We start from the raw sequence: 19,870 nt of genomic DNA on the forward strand, positions 1-19,870 counted from the left end.
TCCAGCATCTAATATCTCTTGAAAGGTTAACTTCCTTTTAATAGTCACCGGAGAAGCAATTATTCTTCCTGTGCCTTTTTGAATTTGTAATTTGTGCTGTCTAGTGTCCATGACCTCTAAAATTGCTTGTATGTCCGAGGCATCTTGTGTGGTAGTAGGCTTACTAATTGTACTTTCGGCTCACAAGATTTAGTCACCGAGTGTTTTGCTGAACCGAAAGTATCGGCTCAGCAATGGATAAATGTTTTTTTCAACTCCAAAATTGATGTCTCCACTTTTAGGCTCGGTACAGTTGCAACAGTCGGTTTGTGTTCTCGGTGCCAAACCAGAAGGCTGGTCATTCCAGACTATTTTCAGATCCGACCATGGCCCGAAGGCAGTGGAGGACCGAGGACCAGTGTTGGAGACTTTTCTGATGTCTTTGGGTGGTGTGATGGGGCAGGTGTACTCACGTACTGCGTCGGAAGTATGGAGTGGCTGCCCGCATCGGAGTCATGTTTGGAATCAGAGTCTCTGATGGAAAGCGCTGTACTCTGTTCTTCCTCCTCCTGCTCTTGTTCCTCACCAAACATATTGGGTGAATCTTCTAGAGACTTGGACGCCATTTCCAGTCGACAAGCTCTTGGGTCCCAAAAACTCTTCTTAGATTTAAATGATCTGCAGGCGTCGCAAGTCTCTTCTCGATGGTCGGGAGATAGACAGATTACACACCAAATGCTGGTCGATGTATGGAAACTTGGCGTGACACCGAGGAGAGAATCGACACTGAGTTTGTTCCATCAGCCTGACATTAAAGTAGGCCCTAAAAGGGCGAGGCTCGTTTTAAGGGTAAAAAACTCGACACCGACGATTGAATGGGAATCGAGCACGGATAGAAAATGTGATCGAAACAATACAGATGGTATTATAGAAAGGAAGAATAAAATTACAAGGCCTGAGCCAAGATCCACCGGAGCGAGAAGAAACATGTCCGAACCAAACGGCAGAAAGAAAACAATCTAACAAAGACTCCATGTCCATGCGCAGTATTACCGAGAGGAGGAGTCACTCAATCTTGTGACTCAAAAGTCTTCTTAGAAGAAAAAACTTGTAACACATCGAGCCCAACACTAGATGGCGGACTTATGCAAAGCATGTGTATCGACAGCTACACATGCCAACGATCATATAGTATTTTGCTTGAAAATCTACCAATCGTAGACTTTAAAGCATGCAAGACCACTAAACTTACTCTTGTGAACCGTGTGCTTTTGTGTATTAAATGAGTTATTCCTCTTTTCACCACAAGGAGAAAACTACTGCACCCCTTAAAACATGCAGCTCTTTCCTTCCAACTCCTAATCATGAAGTGCAGCTACTGATGCCTTCTCATTGGAGAGTTCAATGCACTTTGCATGGCACCCACAACCCACCAATGAGACCTACCCTAAACTTTAGCCATTGTACTGCAGAACAATCCATGTACAAGCCCATTATTCACAATACTAAGTTAAATCTGGGGTTTGAAGCCCAGAATTTCTCTCTTTATGCCTACAAATAGCTTTCTTTCACATCTTAGTTGTACTTGTCTATATTTATGAATTCAGTGCTTTGTGAATGTATTCCCAAAGATTCGATGATGGGTAATATCAGAACATTTGCAACCTGCTCTTCAGAAAGGCATCTAGGCAAGCTTTGCAATTCATAGTGATGACTTCTGTTAGCTCATACGATATGTCACTCACAGTGAAATATTTGATCATTTGCAACCAGAAGCCTTGTTGGTACTCACAAATACTGCATTACCACTCACACAAGGAAAACGCGCCGTATCATATTAACCCTGAAGCAATGTAATTTTGTTAAATTAACCATCACTTTCACTCTGATGCCGGCAAGAGGACGTCACTCTTGGAAGAGAAGCATCCAACAAGAAGATTTTTCCATTAAAAAACAAATAAAAAAAAACAAAAAAAACACAATATTTTGAATGTATGGTAATTGTTTTCTATGTGAATAAACTCCAATAAAGAACTGCAGTTACACTTGTAAAGAGCGGTAAAAGAAACCATACACATTTGTAGCCTTCACACACTTCCACACAAGAGCGTTTTCTATAACCTTTGAGAACCTTTTCATATTATCTAGCACATTGTTCTGGTAGCGTATTTATATAGAAATGTTTTCTAAATACCAGTTGCAGAACCTATCGGTTAGTGCCTGCTGATGGCCCGAGCTGCACTTTAGTCATGCCGCACCCAGCTGGTACTGGAGGAAGACTTCCTCATTTATGGCCATCTACTGGCATGCAACAATTCATGCACAAGGTAACTGGAGCAGAGCATTTTGAGGCTTCAGGAAACAAATATAGAAATGTACATAAACAACATATATATACACATTTAGGGCAGACACAAATTACGGGAAGAAGAGGGCAAAGATCAAAGCATACAAAAAGAAAATATTAAATTATGTGTGCCAACTACTCGCCCAAAAACTGCTTAAGAGAAAACTGCAATTCAATGTTAATTTAAAAGGAAATAAGTAGTAGTATTATATAAAATAATCCAATTTAATATTAAGCATGCTTGATTCATAGATTTATCAGTCACACGGTGACGCAGATCATTCAAGTAAAGTCACTACTTGAATGAAATAATACAACTGTTAGTGAGGCATTCTCGAAAGCAGCTTAAAGAAGATGAATTTAAGATTTCAATGATTTACTCCATTATTAGTGAAAGATGTAAATAGCCATACTGAAGCCAATTTGTTAGAAAGAAACATTCCACTTAAAGACAGAACAGTGTTATATTCCCAAAGCCTCCAAATGCCAGTCACCTCACGTTGCTTTTTATCAACTAACTATGAACAGTAAGGTAGGCACAGACCAAGCAGTTGGTAATACAGCTTGGCACGCAGACACCGGACGAGAGAGACTGCAGCAAGGGTTTCACGTGATCGTGTGTAATGTTCGTCCACACCTTAGTCTTCGACTTGGGACTACCGCCGTTCTGCCCTTCTTCAGAAGTTTCATCGGCCCTGCCAGAGTTCAGCCACCTTGTCTTCTCTCGCTGCTGTTTCTGAAAACTGTGCCTGAGAGGGGAACAAGTGCCTGAGTCGCCTTCACTTCCAAAGGAGTAGCCAGTAACACTTGCAGGAATCTCAACATCACTGTACTTTTTGGCTTTTTCTCTCAGAGCAGGACATCGATAGGGATAGCCAGTTCTGTAACCCTAGAAGAATATTACAGAAAACAAATTCATTTTGTATAAATCATACAATAATTATTCAACGTTTGTAATTAGTTGTGTGGTGGTGTTGCTGCGCGGTGTAATTAATTGCATATTTACATAATTAGCTGTGTAAAACAAATGCACGGTATTATCATTACTTTTAAAAATGGAAATAGATTATGCACCTTCCTTTCACACAAATAGGTAACTTCAGATATACTTATTTTCTGTGCTTATAAACTCATTGAAGTAGCTCAAATTCAATCACTGTCTACACATTTATAAAAGTCTTCAGCAATACACATTCACCATAAGTGCGTAACAAAATCAGCATCTCTGCAGAACAGCAGATATGACAAGCAGTTGGCAAATATTTAGTGCTATATGCACATTTTTAGTTTCAGCTGTACATATAATTTACATTCACCGAGGGCATAAAGAGTGTGCTTATGCATATATCCGGGGTATATCTAATTTAAACACATTCACAGAGGGCATAAAGAGTGTGCTTATGAATATATCTGGGTAATATCTACTTTAAACACATTCACAGAGGGCAGAAAGAGTGTGCTTATGCATTTATCCTAGATCAACTACCCCAGGATAAAATGTTTTGGTATAGCACATCAGGATCAAAAAAGAGGCAAGGCCATTTATGGACAATAATGCATCTTACAGAGTAATTTTTGGTAATCAAATGTGGGCCTTGGGATTTGTTCTAATCTGACCCAAAGGATCCCTGCAAAACTACAGTGAAGACACCTTGCACAAGCCGGAATTTTACTACATGGTCCCAATTAGACATGCTTGAAAGACCCTGGTACAATTATGAGTGCAAATCGCTCTCACTGTCCTAAGGTCTTGATCCAAATATGACAAAGCAGAACATGAGGGAGCCACCGATTAGCTGTAAATTGTATTTGTAATACCTTCATGGACGATGGGTTTAGAGATTAGTAAACTGACTTAAGGTTTGCCTAGACTATGTTCTGAAGTCCCCTACAACGACCGTCCATAGTATGTTCTTTACAGGTGGTATAAAGAGCATTTTGTGCAATAGATGCTTAATCATGAAACTTAAAAAAAACAGATGCAATGGCTAATTCTCTTTATCCATACCAGTTCTGACTCATTACAGTATTTCATCAGATTTATCAAACTGCACTGTACAGCAAAAGCACAGGGCAGAACAAACAGCAACCTAGACAAAAAAGATTTGATATCTGATCAGTGTAAATGAGCAACAGAAAAGAAAATTTCATAAAAGCATCTAAAGCATCACACTGCTTCTATGAGCCCTTTCCTGATACAAGCTAAAGCTATACATGTTCACTGGGAAACGTGCTTTGTTGTGTCGGACATCTGAGCCAGAAGCTCAACATATTGAGTGTAACTTAAAAAGCTGTCACTCTTGAAAGTTGTTGCATAAACAGAATGTACGGGTCTTTGTTAAACCAAATATGAAAAAGCCACTTTTACCTGTTCTCCCGATACCGATGTGTTTATCTTAGCAACTGGAGTTTACATAAAAAAGGCTTTAAAAATCAACAGAAGCGAATCATGGCTTTTCTTGGTAACCCTAATACTTTTAATATTTTTCCTTCCAAACTTGAAATTCTTAGCATAAGAAATTCCAACATTCAACCAGATTTTCTTTTATAAACCTCTACAGAGTCGATTCTCGTAAACCAGTGTACTGATATATGAGGAAGACCCAGTGGCAGATAAGGGTTGGTCTCGTTGGACTACAAACCCCAAGCAGCTTGTTTCCAAACTGTCAAACACATTTTATCATTTTATCATATGCTCCAATGCCTTCCTAACTTGTCACTTTTCTTGACAGGCATTGTTCATCTCCTCTCGTCCAACAAAAATCAAAGGCGATACTAGGAGAATTAGTAAAAACTGCATAAGGAGGTTCCTTTGTTCAATTTATATCAGAATTATGTGGGGCATTCCTACTACTTTTAACATACTGAACATATATATTCACAGATCAGGGTGACACTGAAATAAGGAGTAGATGGCTATCGCTACATTTGCTATAGCTGGTACTTGTGAGCAGTATGAGCACAGGGATTAAACTAAAAGCCCAAGCAAAGCTAAGCATCCAGACTAGAGGGTCATTCATCAGACTGAGTTGATGGTAGGAGACCTACTGGAAAAGAAATTGAAGATATGAAGAGCTTGGTCTTCAGCCATTTCTGGAAAATGGCACAGTTCGGAAAATTTTAAGGGGTGGGTAGTCCGCTTTTCAAAAGGTTTAAGGCCAGATATAAGAAAGGTAGCTGCTGCACCAGCTTGGCAGATGCTAGGATTTGATAATGTGTTTGGAAACGGTCACTTACCCAGTGTACATCTGTTCGTGGCATTAGTCGCTGCAGATTCACATGCTGTGCACATCCCGCCATCTGGTGTTGGGCTCGGAGTGTTACAAGTTGTTTTTCTTCGAAGAAGTCTTTTCGAGTCACGAGACCGAGGGACTCCTCCCATTTCGACTCCATTGCGCATGGGCGTCGACTCCATCTTAGATTGTTTTCCCCGCAGAGGGTGAGGTAGGAGTTGTGTATGCTAGTAATAGTGCCCATGCAATGGAGTGAATGCGTATGTACATAATGAAGTTTAAAGTAATATATTTACAAATGTACAAATGTTCAAGATCTACTTGTAAACGGCTACAGGCTCCCGGGGAGGCGGGTGGGCGCATGTGAATCTGCAGCGACTAATGCCACGAACAGATGTACACGGAGTAAATGACATTTTCCGTCCGATGGCATGTGTAGCTGCAGATACACATGCTGTGCATAGACTAGTAAGCAGTTATCTCCCCAAAAGCGGTGGTTCAGCCTGTAGGAGTTGAAGTAGTTTGAAATAATGTTTTTAGTACAGCTTGACCTACTGTTGCTTGTTGAGCAGTTAACACATCTACACAGTAGTGCTTGGTAAATGTATGAGGCGTAGACCATGTTGCTGCTTTACATATTTCGTTCATTGGAATATTTCCTAGAAAGGCCATGGTAGCACCTTTCTTTCTGGTTGAGTGTGCCTTTGGTGTAATAGGCAGCTCTCTCTTTGCTTTAAGATAGCAGGTTTGAATGCATTTAACTATCCATCTAGCAATGCCTTGTTTTGAAATTGGATTTCCTGTATGAGGTTTTTGAAAGGCAATAAATAGTTGTTTTGTCTTTCGAATTAGTTTTGTTCTGTCAATGTAGTACATTAGTGCTCTTTTGATGTCTAATGTATGTAGTGCTCTTTCAGCTACCGAATCTGGCTGTGGGAAGAACACTGGTAATTCTACCGTTTGATTCAAGTGGAACGGTGAGATTACTTTTGGTAAAAATTTAGGATTTGTCCGTAGAACAACTTTATTTTTGTGTATTTGAATAAATGGTTCTTGAATGGTAAATGCTTGAATTTCACTCACTCTTCTTAGAGATGTGATGGCAATTAAAAATGTAACTTTCCACGTTAAGTATTGCATTTCACAAGAGTGCATGGGCTCAAAAGGTGGTCCCATGAGTCGTGTTAAGACAATGTTGAGGTTCCATGAAGGAACTGGTGGTGTTCTTGGTGGTATAATTCTCTTTAGGCCTTCCATAAACGCTTTTATGACTGGTATCCTAAATAATGAAGTCGAGTGCGTAATTTGCAGGTAAGCTGAAATTGCAGTAAGATGTATTTTTATGGAAGAGAAAGCTAGTTTTGATTTTTGCAAATGTAGTAAGTATCCTACTATATCTTTCGTAGATGCGTGTAAGGGTTGAATTTGATTATTATGGCATTAATAAACAAATCTTTTCCACTTATTTGCATAGCAGTGTCTAGTGGTAGGCTTCCTAGCCTGTCTTATGACCTCCATACATTCTTGTGTGAGGTCTAAGTGTCCGAATTCTAGGATTTCAGGAGCCAAATTGCTAGATTCAGTGATGCTGGATTTGGATGTCTGATCTGTTGTTTGTGTTGTGTTAACAGATCTGGTCTGTTTGGTAGTTTGACATGAGGTACTACTGACAGGTCTAGTAGTGTTGTGTACCAAGGTTGCCTTGCCCATGTTGGTGCTATTAGTATGAGTTTGAGTTTGTTTTGACTCAACTTGTTTACTAGATATGGAAGGAGTGGGAGAGGGGGAAAAGCGTACGCAAATATCCCTGACCAGTTCATCCATAGCGCATTGCCCCGAGACTGATGTTGTGGGTACCTGGATGCGAAGTTTTGGCATTTTGAGTTTTCCTTTGTTGCAAATAGATCTATTTGTGGTGTTCCCCAAATTTGGAAGTAAGCGTTCAGTATTTGGGGGTGAATCTCCCATTCGTGGATCTGTTGGTGATCCCGAGAGAGATTGTCTGCTAACTGATTCTGAATTCCTGGAATAAATTGTGCTATTAGGCGAATGTGGTTGTGAATCGCCCAATGCCATATTTTTTGTGTTAGGAGACACAACTGTGTTGAGTGTGTCCCTCCTTTTTTGTTTAGGTAATACATTGTTGTCATGTTGTCTGTTTTGACAAGAATGTATTTGTGGGTTATGATGGGTTGAAATGCTTTCAGCGCTAGAAATACCGCTAACAGTTCTAGGTGATTTATGTGAAACTGTTTTTGCTGTATGTCCCATTGTCCTTGGATGCTGTGTTGATTGAGGTGTGCTCCCCACCCTGTCATGGAAGCATCTGTTGTTATCACGTATTGTGGCACTGGGTCTTGGAAAGGCCGCCCTTGGTTTAAATTTATACTGTTCCACCATTGAAGCGAGATGTATGTTTGGCGGTCTATCAACACCAGATCTAGAAGCTGACCCTGTGCTTGTGACCATTGTGATGCTAGGCACTGTTCTAAGGGCCGCATGTGTAACCTTGCATTTGGGACAATGGCTATGCATGAGGACATCATGCCTAGTAGTTTCATTATCATTTTGACTTGTATTCTTTGTTTTGGATACAAGGCCTGTATTACATTGTGAAATGTTTGTACTCTTTGTGGACTTGGAGTAGCAATCCCTTTTGCTGTGTCGATTGTTGCTCCTAAGTATTGCTGTGTTTGACACGGCTGCAGGTGTGACTTTGCGTAGTTGATTGAGAAACCTAGTTTGTGTAGGATCTCTATGACATATTTTGTGTGTTTTGAACACTGTTTCAGCAAATTGGTTTTGATTAACCAATCGTCTATGTATGGGAACACATGTATTTTCTGCCTTCTGATATGTGCAGCTACTACTGCTAGGCATTTTGTAAAAACTTTTGGCGCAGTTGTTATTCCGAATGGCAACACTTTGAATTGGTAATGTATCCCTTGGAATACAAACCTTAGGTACTTTCTGTGTGAAGGATGTATTGGTATATGGAAATATGCATCCTTTAAGTCTAGTGTTGTCATGTAGTCTTGTTGTTTGAGCAGTGGGATTACGTCTTGTAGAGTAACCATGTGAAAGTGGTCTGATTTGATGTAGGTATTTAATGTTCTGAGATCTAGTATAGGTCTCAGGCTCTTGTCTTTTTTGGGTATCAGAAAGTACAGTGAGTAAACTCCTGTGTTTAATTGTTCTTTTGGTACTAATTCTATTGCTTCTTTCTGTAGCAATGCCTGAACTTCTAGTCCTAGAAGATCTATATGTTGTTTTGACATACTGTGTGTTTTCGGTGGGACGTTTGGAGGGAATTTGAGAAATTCTATGCAATAACCATGCTGGATAATTGCTAAGACCCAAGTGTCTGTTGTTATTTCCTCCCAATGTGTGTAAAACTTGGTTAGTCTCCCCCCCACAGGTGTTATGTGTTGGGGATTTGTGACCTTGAAGTCACTGTTTGTTTTGAGGAGTTTTGGGACTTTGGAACTTTCCTCTGTTTCTTTGAAACTGTCCTCCTCTATATTGTCCCCGAAAACCTCCCCTCTGATACTGGCTCTGGTAAGTGGGCTTTGTTTGTGAGGTTGTGGCTTCTGTGGTCTGCCCTCGAAACCCCCCTCGAAATGGTGTCTTTCGAATGTGCCTCTGCTCTGCGGGGAGTAGAGTGCGCCCATGGCTTTGGCCGTGTCAGTGTCTTTTTTAAGTTTTTCTATTGCAGTGTCCACCTCCGGCCCAAACAACTGCTGTCCGTTGAATGGCATATTCAGCACAGCTTGCTGTATCTCTGGTTTAAATCCTGATGTACGCAGCCATGCAGGTCTCCTTATTGTTACTGCTGTGTTGACAGTTCTAGCAGCTGTGTCTGCAGCATCCAATGCTGATCGAATTTGATTATTGGAGATATTTTGTCCCTCTTCTACCACTTGCTGCGCTCTCTTTTGGAACTCCTTTGGTAAATGTTCAATAAGGTGTTGCATCTCATCCCAATGGGCCCTATCATATCTGGCTAACAAAGCTTGCGAATTTGCAATACGCCACTGGTTTGCTGCCTGTGCCGCCACCCTTTTGCCTGCCACGTCGAATTTTCTACTCTCTTTATCTGGAGGTGGCGCGTCTCCTGAAGTATGAGAGTTGGCTCTTTTGCGCGCTGCTCCAACTACAACAGAGTCTGGTGATAGCTGTTGTGTGATGTACACTGGGTCGGTTGGTGGCGGTTTATATTTTTTATCGACTCTTGGAGTAATGGCTCTCCCTTTGACAGGCTCCTCAAACACTTGTTTGGAGTGTTTTAGCATTCCGGGTAGCATCGGCAGACTTTGATATTGACTGTGCGTAGACGACAGTGTGTTAACAAGGAAGTCGTCTTCAATGGGTTCTGAGTGAAGGCTGACATTGTGAAATGCTGCTGCTCTTGATACCACTTGAACGTAGCCTGTACTATCCTCTGGTGGCGACAGTCTCGCTGGATAGCATTGAGGACTATTATCTGACACTGGTGCGTCGTAAAGGTCCCATGCGTCAGGGTCATCTTGACTTATCCCCGTATGAGTTGGGGATTGCATCATTGGTGGAGTGGCTACCGGTGATGGTTGTGGAGAGTGATGTGGGGATGGTGGTGGTGTCACTTGTTTAGCCACTTTTGCTTGTGGCTGTTTGTCCTTGTCTTGGAAGGCAAGTTTTCGTTTCATTCTGATTGGAGGAAGAGTGCTGATCTTCCCTGTATCTTTTTGAATAAAGAGCCGCCATTGCGTGTGATCTGGCTCTATTGTCTCTAATTCCTGTTGGAATCTGTGTGTCTTCATTTGTGAGGACAGTCCTTGTTCCTCTGAATAGGAACTTATTTTCGGTTCGGATGCCGGATGTTTCGGTACCGAAACCTTTTCGGCTGCTTTTTTGGGCTCCGACGAAATCTTTTTTACTTTTGGCGTCGTGCCCTCTCGGTGCCGACCCATTTCGGTGCCGCTGTCTCGATGCCGAATCTTTTCAGAGCCACTCTCTTTGGCCCGAGATTGCTGTGTGCCGGTATCTCAACCGGAGTCGGATGACTTCGACACCAGCTCGCCCTTTTTCGGTGCCGATGGACGGTCACCTATTTTTCGGGTTAAGCCATGGCCTGTTGGCGGTGGCGTCCCCTGGGCTTTAACAGTCTTTTCGTGAGTTCTTTGTTTCGACGGCTTACTCACGGTTTTCGGTGTTTCTTCGGGATCGATCTCCTCTGAGTCCGAATCCTGGATGGAGAATGTTTCTTCCTCCTCCTCAAAACGCCCTGGTCCTGTCGGCGCCGACGCCATTTGCAGTCTTCTTGCTCTTCAAATCAAATCAAATCAAATCATTAACATTTATAAAGCGCGCTACTCACCCGTGCGGGTCTCAAGGCGCTAGGGGAAAAAGGGGGGGGGTTATCGCTGCTCGAACAGCCAGGTCTTTAGGAGTCTCCGGAAAGCGGAGTGGTCCTGAGGCTCTTCGGTCCCTGAGTGTCTTCCTGGACCGAAACGCTTGACAGGCCTCACAAGTATCCTCCTTGTGTTCTGGTGACAAACACAAGTTACAGACCAGGTGTTGATCTGTATATGGATACTTGTTATGGCATTTTGGACAGAAGCGGAATGGGGTCCGTTCCATCAGCCTTGAAGAGACACGTGGCCGGGCCGACCAGGCCCCGACGGGGATCGAAAAAACCCCAAAGGGCCACCGGAGCTCTTCTTAATTCGGTGTCGATCTGTTGTAACTAACCCGATACCGAACGCAAACAATAGCGACGATTTTTCCGAGATTCTAACTAACTTTCCGACCCGAAACACGGAGCGAAAAGGAACACGTCCGAACCCGATGGCGGAAAAAAAACAATCTAAGATGAAGTCGACGCCCATGCGCAATGGAGTCGAAATGGGAGGAGTCCCTCAGTCTCGTAACTCGAAAAGACTTCTTCGAAGAAAAACAACTTGTAACACTCCGAGCCCAACACTAGATAGGAATGGACCTAGTGCATTTGAACTGCATTTTGGATTTATGATTTGGAAGTAAAAGCAGCTGATAGGAAGAGACGAATGATTTTCACAAGCGTCTTTAGTTAGAAGCTGGAGCTGGAAGAGAGCTTAGAGATGCGGGGCTTAAGGGAGAGTGTTGCATAAATTTGTTTTAACAGTTATAGTTTTATAAGCAAAATAGGCGACCTGGTGCTCAGAGCAAAACAACTTTAGTAACAATACTACTTGGTCACAATATATGACGGTTCCCATTCAGTCTACAAAATACAGGGTGGCATAAATCATCATACTCCTCTGGTCCCATTTTATCAGCCCAATTGGCAACTGTTACAAATTACTACAATGTAATTTCGTGATGCAATTTTCCTAATAATTACAAGGGTGCCTTGTAATGAAAATGTCACTTACCCAGTGTACATCTGTTCGTGGCATCAGTCGCTGTAGATTCGCATGTTTTGCAATAGCTCGCCATCTGGTGTTGGGCCGGAGTGTTACAAGTTGTTTTTCTTCGAAGAAGTCTTTCGAGTCACGGGACCGAGTGACTCCTCCTTTTGTGTCCATTGCGCATGGGCGTCGACTCTATCCTCGATTGTTTTTCCCCGCAGAGGGTGAGGTAGGAGTTGTATTGTAGTAATATTGCCCATGCAATGGAGTGACTAAGTATGTACCTATATAAGGTTGAAATGATATATATACAAATAGTTGAAGGTAACTTCCGAACTCCTACAGGCTCCCGGGGAGGCGGGTGGGCACATGCGAATCTACAGCGACTGATGCCACGAACAGATGTACACTGGGTAAGTGACATTTTCAGTTTGATGGCATCTGTCGCTGTAGATACGCATGTTTTGCATAGACTAGTAAGCAGTTATCTCCCCAAAAGCGGTGGATCAGCCTGTAGGAGTGGAAGTAGTCTGAAACAATGTTCTTAATACGGCTTGCACTACTGTGGCTTGTTGTGCGGATAACACGTCTACACAGTAGTGCTTGGTGAATGTGTGAGGCGTAGACCATGTGGCTGCCTTACATATTTCTTGCATTGGGATGTTTCCTAGAAAGGCCATGGTAGCACCTTTCTTTCTGGTTGAGTGTGCCCTTGGTGTAATGGGCAGCTGTCGTTTAGCTTTAAGGTAGCAGATTTGGATGCATTTAACTATCCATCTGGCTATACCTTGTTTTGATATTGGGTTTCCTGCATGAGGTTTTTGGAATGCAATAAATAGTTGTTTAGTCTTTCTGATGTTTTTAGTTCTGTCAATGTAATACATTAATGCTCTTTTGACATCTAATGTATGTAGTGCCCTCTCAGCTACGGAATCTGGCTGTGGGAAGAACACTGGAAGTTCCACTGTTTGATTTAGATGGAACGGTGAAATAACCTTTGGTAAAAATTTAGGATTAGTCCTCAGGACGACCTTATTCTTGTGTAGTTGTATAAAAGGTTCTTGTATTGTAAACGCCTGAATCTCGCTTACTCTTCTTAGGGAAGTAATGGCGATGAGGAATGCAACCTTCCAGGTTAGGAACTGTATTTCGCAGGAGTGCATGGGTTCGAAAGGTGGACCCATAAGTCTAGTTAGGACAACATTTAGGTTCCATGAAGGAACAGGTGGTGTTCTTGGTGGAATAATTCTTTTAAGGCCCTCCATGAATGCTTTAATGACTGGTATCCTATAAAGGGAAGTTGAATAGGTAGTCTGCAGGTATGCAGATATTGCTGCAAGGTGTATTTTAATGGAAGAGAAAGCTAGGTTAGATTTTTGAAAGTGAAGCAAGTAACCCACTACATCTTTTGGAGTTGCGTGTAATGGTTGGATTTGATTAATATGGCAGTAGCAAACAAACCTCTTCCATTTACTTGCATAGCAGTGCCTGGTGGATGGCCTTCTGGCTTGCTTTATGACTTCCATACACTCTTGTGTAAGTTGTAAGTGTCCGAATTCTAGGATTTCAGGAGCCAGATTGCTAGATTCAGCGATGCTGGATCTGGGTGCCTGATCTGTTGGTTGTGTTGAGTTAACAGATCCGGTCTGTTGGGCAGTTTGATGTGTGGTACTACTGATAGGTCTAGCAGCGTTGTGTACCAGGGTTGCCTTGCCCAAGTTGGTGCTATTAATATGAGTTTGAGTTTGTTTTGACTGAGTTTGTTTACCAGGTAAGGAAGGAGAGGGAGAGGAGGAAAAGCGTAGGCAAATATCCCTGACCAGTTCATCCACAGGGCATTGCCCTGGGACTGCCTGTGTGGGTATCTGGATGCGAAGTTTTGGCATTTTGCGTTCTCTTTTGTCGCAAACAAGTCTATCTGAGGTGTTCCCCAGATCTTGAAGTAAGTGTTCAGAGTTTGGGGGTGAATTTCCCATTCGTGGACCTGTTGGTGATCTCGAGAGAGATTGTCTGCGAGTTGATTCTGAATCCCTGGGATAAACTGTGCTATTAGGCGAATTTGGTTGTGAATTGCCCAATGCCATATTTTTTGTGCCAACCGGCTCAACTGTGTTGAGTGTGTCCCCCCTTGCTTGTTTAGATAATACATTGTTGTCATGTTGTCTGTTTTGACGAGAATGTATTTGTGAACTATTATTGGTTGGAAAGCCTTTAGTGCTTGAAAAACTGCTAGCAGTTCTAGGTGATTTATATGCAGTTTTGTTTGATGTACGTTCCATTGTCCTTGTATGCTGTGTTGATCGAGGTGTGCTCCCCACCCTGTCATGGAAGCATCTGTTGTTATTACGTATTGTGGCACTGGGTCTTGGAAAGGCCGCCCTTTGTTTAAATTTATATTGTCCCACCATAGAAGCGAGAGGTAAGTTTGGCGGTCTATTAACACCAGATCTAGAAGGTGACCCTGTGCTTGTGACCATTGTGATGCTAGGCACTGTTGTAAGGGCCTCATGTGCAGTCTTGCGTTTGGGACAATGGCTAAGCATGAAGACATCATGCCTAGGAGTTGTAATATCATCTTTGCTTGTATCTTTTGTGTTGGATACATGCGTTGTATGATGTTGTTGAAGTTTTGAATTCTTTGTGGACTTGGAGTGGCTACTCCTTTTGTTGTGTTTATTATGGCTCCTAGGTACTGTTGTACTTTGCACGGCAGGATGTTGGATTTTGCGAAGTTGACGGTGAACCCCAGTCTGTAGAGGGTTTGGATGATTTGATTTGTGTGGTGTGAGCACTTTGATAACAAATGGGTCTTGATTAGCCAGTCGTCTAGATACGGGAATACATGTATTTGCTGCCTTCTGATGTGTGCAGCGACTACTGCTAGACATTTTGTAAAGACTCTTGGTGCGGTTGTTAAACCGAAAGGCAATACTTTGAATTAGTAATGTATTCCTTTGAATACAAACCTTAGGTATTTCCTGTGCGATGGATGTATTGGTATATGGAAATACGCGTCTTTGAGGTCTAAGGTTGTCATGTAGTCATTTAGTTTGAGCAATGGTAGCACTTCTTGTAGTGTGACCATGTGAAAGTGGTCTGATTTGATGCATGTGTTTACTATCCTGAGGTCTAGGATTGGTCTTAGCGTTTTGTCCTTCTTTGGTATTAAGAAGTACAGTGAATAAACTCCTGTGTTTATTTGTGTGTTTGGTACTAATTCGATTGCATTCTTCTGCAATAGTGCTTGAACTTCTGTCTCCAGGAGCTCGGAATGATGTTGTGATAAATTTTGTGCTCTTGGTGGTATGTTTGGAGGGAATTGTAGAAATTCTATGCAATCACCATGTTGGATAATTGCTAGAACCCAAGTGTCTGTAGTGATTTCCTGCCATGCTTTGTAATAATGACCTATTCTTCCCCCCACTGGTGTTGTGTGGAGGGGATGAGTGACATGTGAGTCACTGCTTAGTTGCAGGGGTTTTGGGGCTTTGAAATTTTCCCCTATTCCTAGGGAATTGCCCTCCTCTGTATTGGCCCCGAAAGCCTCCCCTGTACTGTCCCTGGTAACTGGACGGTGTTGCCTGTGAGGTGCTGGCTTGTGTGGCCTGACCCCGAAACCCCCCTCTAAAGGGTGTCTTGCGGAAGGTGCCGTAGTTTCCTCTGCTCTGCGGGGAGTAGAGTGTGCCCATTGCTTTAGCAGTGTCCGTGTCCTTTTTAAGTTTTTCTATCGCTGTGTCCACTTCTGGACCGAACAGTTCTTTTTCATTGAAAGGCATATTGAGAACTGCCTGCTGTATTTCTGGTTTAAACCCAGACGTTCGTAGCCATGCATGCCTTCTGATGGTCACGGATGTATTAATTGTCCTTGCAGCTGTGTCTGCTGCGTCCATGGAGGAGCGTATCTGGTTGTTTGAAATGTTTTGACCTTCCTCAACCACTTGCTTTGCCCTTTTTTGTAGGTCTTTGGGTAGATGTTCAATGAGGTGTTGCATCTCATCCCAATGGGCTCTGTCATAGCGCGCAAGTAGAGCTTGAGAGTTGGCGATGCGCCACTGGTTTGCAGCTTGTGCTGCGACTCTCTTTCCAGCTGCATCGAACTTGCGGCTTTCTTTATCCGGGGGTGGTGCATCCCCAGATGTGTGGGAGTTGGTCCTTTTCCTAGCTGCTCCTACAACAACGGAATCTGGTGGCAGCTGTGCAGTGATGAAAACAGGGTCTGTAGGGGGCGCCTTATACTTTTTTTCCACTCTTGGTGTGATTGCCCTACTTTTGACCGGCTCCTTAAAAATTTCTTTTGCGTGCCGGAGCATACCAGGGAGCATAGGCAGGCTTTGGTAGGAGCTGTGGGTGGAGGAGAGGGTGTTGAATAAAAAATCATCCTCGACCTGTTCTGAGTGGAGGCTTACATTGTGAAATTGTGCTGCTTTAGCCACCACTTGAGAATACGCAGTGCTGTCTTCTGGTGGAGATGGCTTTGTAGGGTATGCCTCCGGGCTGTTATCTGACACTGGGGCGTCGTATAAGTCCCATGCGTCCTGATCTTGGTCACCCTGGCTCATGGTGGTGTGAGCTGGGGAATGTGATGGAGTTTGTGCTGGTGAGACGTGAATTACAGGTGGAGGAGAGGGTGGTGGAGTAACCTTTTTCACCACCTTTGTTTGTGGTGTTTGTTCAGTTTGGAACTCCAGTCTTCTCTTTCTTCTAATAGGGGGAAGGGTGCTTATTTTCCCTGTTCCCTCCTGTATGAAGATACGCTTTTGCGTATGGTCTACATCGGTAGATTGCAGCTCTTCCTCGAACCTATGCTTTCGCATTTGGGAGGTTAGTGAATGCTCCTCTGTATAAGACCCTGAAACTGGGTCGGTTGCAGGTTGTTTTGGCGCCGAAACCCTGTCTGCATCTTTTTTCGGCTCCGAGCTGACTTTTCTTTTTTTTGGGGCCGAAACCTCTCGGCGTCGATCTTCGTCGGTGCCGCTGTCTCGGCGTCGAGCCGTGTCTACACCGCTATCTCGGTGTCGATGCTTGTCTCCAGCACTTTCTCGGTCCAGAGAAGGCTGCGTACCGGTGTCTCGACCGGAGTCGGACTGTCTCGGCACTGTTTGGGCCTTTTTCGGTGCCGACGGTCGGTCACCGAATTTATGGGTCGAGCCATGGCCTGGTGGCAGTGGCGTCCCCTGGGCCTTGTCAATCTTCTTATGTGTTGTTTTCGACGTCTTACTCACGGTTTGTGGGTCATCAAATTCCTCGGAGTCCGATTCGTGGATCGAGAAGGTACCTTCCTCTTCTTGTTCCTCGAACTCTCGGTGGGCTGTCGGCGCAGACGCCATTTGAAGTCTTCTGGCTCGACGGTCTCGGAGTGTTTTTCGGGACCGGAACGCACGACAGGCCTCGCAGGTGTCTTCACTGTGCTCAGGTGACAGGCACAGGTTACAGACCAAGTGTTGGTCTGTATAGGGGTACTTGTTGTGGCATTTGGGACAGAAACGGAACGGGGTCCGTTCCATCGGCGTTCTTCAGCACGCGGTCGGGCCGACCAGGCCCCGACGGGGGATCGAAAAACTACCCCGAAGGGCACCGGAGCTCTTCGATCTTCAATGCGGTGTTGAATCTAACTACGCCGATCCCGAACGCAACAATACCGACGAAAATCTTCCGAATTTAGCTATCTTTCCGTTCTGAAACTCGGAGCGACAGGAACACGTCCGAACCCGATGGCGGAAAAAAAACAATCGAGGATAGAGTCGACGCCCATGCGCAATGGACACAAAAGGAGGAGTCACTCGGTCCCGTGACTCGAAAGACTTCTTCGAAGAAAAACAACTTGTAACACTCCGGCCCAACACCAGATGGCGAGCTATTGCAAAACATGCGTATCTACAGCGACAGATGCCATCGAACCTATTCTAATTAGATTTGCTCTTCAGGAGCCTGTTTCGACTTGCAAGGATACATACTCCTGAGGAATTCTGATCCGACTACTCCATCTGTACATTAATCATCTCAGCCCACATAGCGAAGTTTACCTAAGCTCTTTCGTTTACTCTTATATATGCTGCTCCTTGTCTAGGGCCCACTCTATAATCAAGGTCGTTACAGTGGGTGCTTTAGGGGAAAGTCAGTTTATTGCTGTTTTAGAGAGGGTTGCACACATACAAGATGGCCACTAGTGATTTGGACATAGGACTCCTCCCACTTTAATACTTAAGGTTTTGTTGATGTTTTCCCTTCAAGGGTTATGTCTCATTCAAGCGTCTACTTCAATAAAGCAGACTTGAAGCAGTGTCTTGACAGAGTTGATGTTAAGATGATAAGCTGGGTGTTGTGATGTATATTTAATGCAACACGAAAAGTCAGTGATTGGCGATTCATGAATGTCTTTAAAGGAGTTTTTATGACTTGAAGATCAGTACAACCTAGCCCTGCTATCTGCGCCTATATTGATAGTATGACCTAAAACATGCTCCTCAGCCCAGCAATTCCGATATGCATGCTTCTGAACTTTAACATCATTCCAAGTAGATTTTCCATTATTATACTGTATAAACGAGGCAGGATAGTAAAATAAAAGAAAGCGGGACGCAAGAGCCCTATCTTGAAGAAATCGGAATGGTGCTTGGACCTCTGACCCGTTTTTAGTATAATTCTCTTTACGTTGTTATTTATAAAAAAAATATATATATATTTTTTCATTTTTTTGCTCTGGTTTCCTTGAAACCCAAGAGATGTTTGGCCTTCCGATTTGGCTGTTATTTAAATTGTTCTTTGTTAGGCAGTGATTATTGTTTTGCCACTTTTTCTGCCTAACCTGATAACAGGTAAGCATGACTTATCTTAACTTTCTGCCATCACAGCAGAGCCAGCTGGTTTGGTTCTTTAAAATGATGGCCGCTGCTCAGGCGAGGGCAATGGACATGCCTCAGGTGCGCATGAGGCAAGCCTATCCACATTCTTGCTGGCCTGGAGCCAAGCATTCGTCCGAGGCCTACTTGCTAGAAACCCAAGCAGGCCCTTCTCAGTCTATTCCACTGGTACACCGTTTAGAAAAGAATAGTTTCCCATTCTATTCCATTTAGAACAGTTACCTCTGTGTGGTCAACTCAACTAAAGCATGCCAAAATCAACAAAGGAAGAATTACTGCAGAAAATTTAGATGCACGTTTGTCGTTACAGAAATAAGCATAGAATTTGCTATAGAAGAATAAAAAACAAAATCGAGATTAGGTCAATTAGTGAATCCTGGTGGATGGGTGACTGTTCCCCTTCTAATTTTCTAGTCGCATCAAACCACGAGCCTTATACATATGTCCCGGACAGAAGATTACACTGATACACACTTTAGTTATTCAACTTGACTTATTCATGGATCTCAGATTTACTCACGCGATGCAGGATATTTAGCGTGTCCGAATTTCATCTTCAACAAAAAAAAGACCAACAGGAACCCAATGTCTAATAATTTTCCAATTCTGTTTTAACAGATATCTACTGATTTTTCATTCACCTGCAGTTGGCTTACATTGGCACCTGAAGGCATCACTTGTGAATCACTGAGCACCATGAAATTAAATAATTACTAATGATTGTAAATGTTTTTACATTTACAGCATTCAAGACCCTGCTTCAAAAACAGCAATTTACAGGAGTGCTTGGTTTAAAAGTGAAGATAGTGGCACAGATGTGAACTTTTGGTAGGCACTGTAATTCTTCAAACACAAATATATTTTTAAGGACTGCACAAATACAGGGTGTCCAATTTCGGGAGAGTCAGCGGGTCTGTCACCAGCCTCAAGTGATTTCCTGGCTGCATTCTGGCATATCACTGGATGGAAGAAGAACCCGGAGATTCATTTATGGAAACATATGCTCCAGCCTTTGCCCGAAGTAGTGCTCAATCATGGTTCAGGATGATAAATAACATTATTAGAAGTCTTAAGGAAGTGTGG

The 19,870-nt window shown here is 43.2% G+C and overlaps 1 protein-coding gene across 18 annotated transcripts in view; it reads right to left on the reverse strand.

The window, feature by feature from the left end:
- The window catches only part of ADD1 (adducin 1), a 572,382-nt gene that overhangs the window by 280,024 nt on the left and 272,488 nt on the right, over positions 1–19,870 (reverse strand). For 14 of the 18 annotated variants that reach the window (XM_069203558.1, XM_069203535.1, XM_069203549.1 and 11 more), the window contains exon 11: positions 2,871–3,215. In XM_069203558.1, coding sequence (XP_069059659.1) covers positions 2,871–3,215 — 345 coding nt within the window. The remainder of the gene's footprint in view (positions 1–2,870; positions 3,216–19,870) is intronic. The other 4 variants (XM_069203567.1, XM_069203541.1, XM_069203561.1 and 1 more) reach the window with 1 other exon arrangement.

The sequence above is a fragment of the Pleurodeles waltl genome, chromosome 1_2 (genome assembly GCF_031143425.1).
Source record: "Pleurodeles waltl isolate 20211129_DDA chromosome 1_2, aPleWal1.hap1.20221129, whole genome shotgun sequence".
Classification (NCBI taxonomy): Eukaryota; Metazoa; Chordata; class Amphibia; order Caudata; family Salamandridae; genus Pleurodeles; species Pleurodeles waltl.